Source organism: Sorghum bicolor, chromosome 7 (genome assembly GCF_000003195.3).
Source record: "Sorghum bicolor cultivar BTx623 chromosome 7, Sorghum_bicolor_NCBIv3, whole genome shotgun sequence".
In the NCBI taxonomy this organism is placed as follows: domain Eukaryota; kingdom Viridiplantae; phylum Streptophyta; class Magnoliopsida; order Poales; family Poaceae; genus Sorghum; species Sorghum bicolor.
Genome location: NC_012876.2, coordinates 53,685,126 through 53,692,017, shown reverse-complemented (window position 1 = coordinate 53,692,017; position 6,892 = coordinate 53,685,126). Strand labels below are relative to the sequence as shown.

At 43.3% G+C, this 6,892-nt stretch overlaps 1 protein-coding gene across 2 annotated transcripts; it reads right to left on the bottom strand.

The window, feature by feature from the left end:
- On the bottom strand, positions 1,107-4,122 carry LOC8073549. Of its 2 annotated transcripts, none has more exons than XM_021464181.1 (4): positions 3,580-4,122; positions 2,737-2,937; positions 1,991-2,085; positions 1,107-1,907 (listed from the first exon to the last, which is right to left on the bottom strand). In XM_021464181.1, exons 1-4 carry the CDS (start codon positions 3,983-3,985, stop codon positions 1,797-1,799), a joined length of 813 nt encoding a protein of 270 aa, XP_021319856.1. In that variant the 5' UTR covers positions 3,986-4,122; the 3' UTR covers positions 1,107-1,796. The 2 variants fall into 2 exon arrangements, with proteins under 2 accessions (XP_021319856.1, XP_002444328.1); XM_002444283.2 differs by having other exon boundaries at positions 1,107-1,903.

Genomic DNA, 6,892 nt, shown 5'->3' with positions numbered 1-6,892 from the left:
GAAAGTTGCAGTTTCTGCAATATAGGCCTTGTTTAGTTCCAAAATTTTTGGCAAAATGAGCACTGTAGCAATTTCGTTTGTATTTGACAAATATTGTTCAATCATGGACTAACTAGGCTCAAAAGATTCGTCTCGTCAATTCCAACTAAACTGTGCAATTAGTTTTTATTTTTATCTATATTTAATACTCCATGCATACGTCTAAAGATTCGATGTGACGGGGAATTGAAAAATTTTGCAAAATTTTTGGGAAACTAAACAAGGCCATAGTATCAAAATAGTTGTAGGATTCTGCAATATGCACTAAAAGTTGCAGTTTTCTGCAACATGCACCGAAATAGTTGCAAGTGGATGAAATTTATCAGTGGAAAATGCAACTATTTATCTTGTAGGGGTATTTCAACTTAAGATGACTACAGATCTATGCTGGAAGTGTGACATGTGAATTTTCCTTGTAGTGGTATTTTTTACTTAAGATACCATGTGGTATGCTTTAGTATAAATTTTTTGTTGTAACTTTAAATCTATATTTTTTTTGTAATTAATTAAAATAACTCATAACTGCATTTTCTATACTTATTTTGTTGGAATATGTTCACTGTGTATATCTACTCATGTAGAGTTCAAAAAATTGAATTTTCTATTTTGTGATTTTTCTATGATTTATTATGATTTTTCAAAGATTCAACCAAATAAATAAAAAAAAGACAAAAACTTTATAGCAAAAACTTTGTACTAAAACATACCATATTATATCACTATGTCAATCTACTCATGTAGAGTCCAATAAAATTAGATTTTCTATTTATAATTTTTCTATGATTTACTATGATTTTTCAAAAATTCAGCCTAAATAATTAAATAAGAAAAAAAAACAATCATCGTCACTAGAGCAAAACCACCATTCACTAAAACCACCTTAGAAACGTTCTAGCAAGGTAAAATGTGCCCTTCAAAACATTCTAGAAAGGTAAAATGCACAGTTTAAAAAGTTAAGAGATTTGCCCAATTTTAGAGTTAAGGAGAAAAAAACGAACTTTTATAAAAGTTGAAGGAAAAGTAGACTTTTTTCCTTCGGGAAAATACAAAGTAAGTCAGCTCTCCCGTTTCCATTTCACAAAACAGCAACAGATATATAATATTAAGAACATCCCCAGTAGTTATGTAACACTTGGTACATTACATGCCATAACCACAGAACATAGTCACACTACACGAGGTTCTTTTACTTAGTATGTACAAGGAAAACGCTGGTGCTGATGTAGTACAAATTTATTGAGCCACTGCAGTACTCCTAGGTGATACGCACGCACGCTCAAAGACAGGACGATGACAATCTCATCAGATAAACTTACTAGTCTCCATGCACCCTCCTGCTTACACTACAACCACTAACAGTTAATCTACAACGATTCACATGGCTCGAAAAGCCAGATAGGTTGGTCTCGATCATGTGATCAATTTTCTTAACGCTGTCAGGTGGGGTGTAGAGAAGCCCCATCAAGTCACCCTCATAGGATGACACCTTACCCTCCTGACTATTGGCATTACCACTACCCTCGTTATCACCAGCATCTCCAGCAAAGCTTATCAGATCCTCCAGTAGCCCAGTAGGAGGAAGGGGAGCTTTGTTGTTAAGACCAATGTTAGGAGCAGTGCTAGTCTTGCGTAACACAGGACGACGACGACAAGGCCTAAGGGGAACTTCTTGCTGTAACCTAACACTAGGGAACACCACAGTTATATAGCCACAACCAAATCTGATCAGTCTAAGCAGGAGAGTGTAGGCCGCGGAGCTAGCAACTGCGCTTTTTATGTCGCAGAAGCTGATCAGAGTTGCCTTCCTCTGTGTCCTCAGGAATTGCTTCTGTATCCTGATGAAAAAGTGGTTGATGGAGACTTCCTGCCTATATGTTTCAGATTGCACTGTCTTAATTTGTGCATGTATTCATCTCCTCTGAATTAAGAATCGAAGAAGAAGCATACTCACATTGACAGGATAAAAATGACGAACTAAGAACCCGATAATTAAACCGAGCAATGCACACAATATTGCAATGACCGACACTGATGTAGTTCCCAAGCCTGCAAATCCATAAGCTGAACATAAGCAGTGTGATATTGTCACAGATTTTATAACAAACCGTTAGCAAGACTAGCAACTATCACTATCCCAGTATATTGTTTATGATTCCTCCAAAAAAAATGGAGCAGGGAGTCCACATAACACCATATCACTATCACTATTCTAAGTAAAAGACTGTCAGGCATCGCTTTTTTTTTTTATGAAACCTGTCAGGCAATGCTAACAGACTGTAGATGAAAATGTTTTGAGCCCAGAAATACGAGACAAGGAAAAATCAAGCAGTCATCATTGAATCCCCAAAGCAGTTAGTAGAAACTAATTATAAAGTATCTGAAATATAAGTTGAATGATGGAGCAAAAACCCTGATGCATATCCGGATAAGGCAGAATACATGCTATCAAGAAAAGATACTTATATACACTGGAACAATCAGCACATTTTGCCAGCCTTTCTGCACAAATAATCTCAGGCTATGCATGAAATTTGTAAATTGGAAGACATTGGTACCACGATAGATAAATTTTGTTGACATAACAGGTGGCCAGAGTAAAACACAATAAAGTTAGGCACTAAACATAAGTTACTCAGTTACAGTACCTATGCAGCAGTATTAAGTTAAAGCAAGTTGGAGGTCCATTCAGTATTTTACCTGACTGTTTTTCATGTGCACAATCTTCTGGCTTTAGATTGATTTGTCTAACCATTCGATTTCCTCTGTCAGCTACTAACAGGGCACAAATTTTGGGGACATAAACAAGCTCAAAATCTGCCGAGAAAGTAGCATTCTGTGCCAGTCCATCCCTGTGACCAGGTCCTGATGAGAGACCTCCGGCAACTGTAGTAGTATAACCTAGCAATGACAAATGTGTAGCAAGAAATCAGGAGCAAGGTGATGTTATTGGCCAACACGTAAATATCTTTTCTTTCCAAGTAGTTAGATTGTGAGGCATGGCAGCACTAAAAACAGATATTTTACAGTCATAAGTAGGTAGGAAACGGCAAAAACCAAATAAGCGTTAGCTTGGCAACCAGTGAGATGAGAAATTTGTACGAGTATGTTAGGGGTCAAACATACAATGGTTTGGACTGCTCTGAACCAATTTTTGGTGAATTTACCTATTTAGTATCTCAGTATAATTTAAGGGTACAAACATGAAATTCAACATATATATCCCATCTACAAATTATTTGCAGATAAGTAAAAAAAACTACCATCTCAAATTTGGAGTGAGAACACGTGAGAAAATTTTCAATCAACGACATGAACATCCCAACCGAACCTCACTACGAAAGCGATGCAGAGGCGTTGTTAAAAACATTCCAAAGGTAACATAAATGCGTCGTACGAGCCACTAAGGTCCCGATCACCTACTTACTCACAATCCCCGCATCACATCGACCAAACCCTAAACCCTAACTGACGACCGCGCGAAGGAACCGCTAGCAGGGGAACAAAGGAAGCACGGAGGAGGGGGCGGGCGGGCTCGCTCACCGGAGGGCGCGACCTTGCGAACGGCGCCGTGGCGTTGGTCGGCGACGTAGACGTTGTCGGCGGCATCGACGGCGACGCTGCGCGGGCGGTCGAAGGCGGCGTCGCCGTCGTCGAACCCGGAGCGCCGCTTGCCACCCGCTAGCCTGCGCGGCTCGCCGGGGGAGGAGGAGAGGGAGAGGGTGTAGAGCGCGGATCCGGCGGAGTCGAGGAGGAGGAGGTCCCCGGCGCGGGGCCGCGGGAGGATCGCGTAGGGGTGCGGCCCAGAGGCCGGGAGCGGGTTGAAGTTGGCGAAAGTGGTCACCGTGTAACCATCCTCGAGGACGGGTTTGGCCGCGGCGAGCAGCGGGATGAGCAAGAGGAGGCGCAGGGGAAGGAGGAGGAAGAGGTGGCGGGGAGAGGAGGCCATGGCGTCGGCGGTGATGGCGGAAGGCGGAGAGGTTGCTGGGGGGCTAGGGATGGGGAAAGCTGCGGCCTGCGTGAGTGCCTGAGTGGGGTCTGGTCTTGGTCCAGTCCGCTGGTGGAGAGAGACGTGCGTCAAGATGAACGGCTACCCGAAACCCCACTACCTGTTTTACTCTATAAAGAGACGGGTTTGGAATGAATTTTCTATCAAAGATATGTTATTGGATAAAATCTTATATCCATCGGGTATGGCGGGTATGAGAGTGGGTGTTTACTACCCATACCCGCCTACCCATGGGTAAAAAATACCCATCAAAATAACTAGCCACCCTTGTCATTTTAGTCTATATAGCACATGAATTTGGTCTAAATCTAACTAAACTCTCCTAATATATATGTATATAAATTTGATGTTGTCATATAAATATTAGTTTGTAACTTGTTGGAGGTTTAGTATGATTTTCTTTGTGTAAATATATGATATTTATATGTAATTCTCGGGTATACTTGCGGGTGCGGGTTACTCGTCGGGTCGAAATTACCCACGGGTGCGGGTATGGAATTATTTTTCTACCCGTGTGCAGGTACGGGTAACCTGACAGGTAAAATTTAGACTTCACGGGTGTGGGTACGGGCGGCCACTACCCATCGAGTATGTACCCGTTGCCATCTCTAGACGTGCGGTGCGAACTCCGAGGTGGGGCGGGTTGTTTTGGCGTGTTTGCGGGGTGGCCCAGCAGGCCGGCTGCTTTGGGCTGCAATGCAGCTTGTTTGTGAGCTTGACCCAAGCCGCAACTCAGTCTCGCACAACCGTTTTTTACCTAGCTTCTAAGAAACGTCGTAGGGTATGTTTATTAGAAGCTCGGTTGCTTGCGGCGCGTGGTGGGTGGATTTGGGGGCAATAGGGCATGCGCAAGGGTGGCTGAGGCGGGCTCGCGTGGGAAGGTGAAACCTCCACCCGCACATTCCACCCCAGCGAAATTGGTCGCCTATAAGTATTGGCGCCGCCGCTGTCGAATCCTCCTTCCTCTCTGTGGTCATTCACCTCAGTCCTTCCTCGTGAGAGACCGACGGCGATGAGCAGTGCTACGTGGCGCCAGCGGCATCCTCCAGCGGACTTATCTCTATTCCCCGTTGCGGGTACATCGACGTGCAGCTGCTGTTGCTGAGACTCCAACGTGGTGGGGGCCTCTTCCTCCTCTCCACTTGGTCTCCTGTCGGACTTGCTTCTCCTACCTCCAGATCTACTTCCCATACCTCCAGATCTACTTCCCCTGCGTCCTTACGACTCCAAGCCCAAGATGAAATCCAACTGCAATCTTTTTTTCTTGGTTGACCAATCTATTAGGGTTTGGTCCAAGACTATGGTCTTTATGATTTGTTGTACTCTTTCTTTCTTCATGTGTGATGTGCTATGTGTTTTTGTTCTCCTCGGTTTTCATGTTGCGATTTGGTTATCATGTGTTTAGATTGAGTATATTTATGAAATGGTCGATGTTGTTGTCCATTTTAAGTACACGGAGGCATCATCTTCATGATGCAACCGTGTTGTTCTTCTTAAATGATTCATTGTGCAAGCACATTGATGCCTAGCAGGGCTTCATTAGCTGAACTGTTATTTGTATTTTATATGCATGTAGATGGATCCCTCTTCGAGCCATGACATGATGTGTAGACAGGTTGCTGCCTTGATAGTAGTGATGGTGTCTTTTGTTACTACCTGGCTCAAGAGAAAAATGCTTGAACCTGAAATAGTGCCTGACCCTTTGGCACCTCGTATCAGGGAAGAAAATGAATAGCACAGATAGAGGACATTGAGGCTGATTTACCACTCCACTGATATAGAGTGTATTTTCATGCTTAGAATGAGGAGAGCTCCTTTCTTTGCTTTGTGCACTACTTTTAGAGAGAGACAGCTAGTCACTGGTAGGGAAGGGGTGTCAGTAGAGGAACAAGTTGCATGTTCCTCCATGTAGTTAGCCACAATCGAAGGTTTAGAGTAGTGCACAATTCCTTTAGGAGATCCATTCAAACACTACACAAGCACTTTTATCAGGTTTTGTATGCTGTTGGTGAGCTTAGGAGTGAAATCATCAAAGGACCTAGCTCTGCCACTCACCCTAAGGTCCTGGGAAGTCATAGGTGGAATCCATACTTAAAGGTAATTGTTTACCTTGGGTTCATTAGTTGTTCATATTCTCTATTTTCTCTCACTCACTTGTTTGGTTTTAGGATTGTCTTGGTGCCAATGATAGCACACATGTGCTGGCAAGGATGCTACTCAAAATGTTATGGTTGTTGTGGACTTTGATCTTAAGTTCACTTATGTACTAGCTGGTTGGGAGGGTTCTGCCCATGATGCTACCATTCTGGCTGATGCCATTTAGAGGGAGGATGGGTTCACTGTACCTTAAGGTAATTGCACAACTACATCCATGAAATTGTACACCTAAGCAATATCATATTGCCTCACAGTAGATGTCCCATTGTAGGTAAATTTTATTTGGTGGATACTGGGTATGCATGCAGCAATGGCTTCCTACCCCCTACAGACCATTTGAGTGAGTTTGGGAGCAGAAATCGACCCACCAATGCCAGGGAACTGTTCAAGCTTAGGCATTCATCACTTAGAGTCACTGCAGAGAGGGCTATAGGAGCACTGAAGAACAGGTTTTGTATCCTTGACAACAAACCCTTTCACAAGTACGAGACACAAGTCAAACTTGTGTTGGCTTGTGCCATCCTCCACAACTAGATCATTGGCTTTGGCATTGATGAACATGTCCCTACTGAGGAAGGATTCACAGGTAGCTTTCCTGATCTAGTAGATAGTGCTAGCCACGAACAAGATTCAGTTGTCATGGCTCTAAAGAGGGATGCAATCTGCAATGCAATGTGGGAAGGGAGGGGA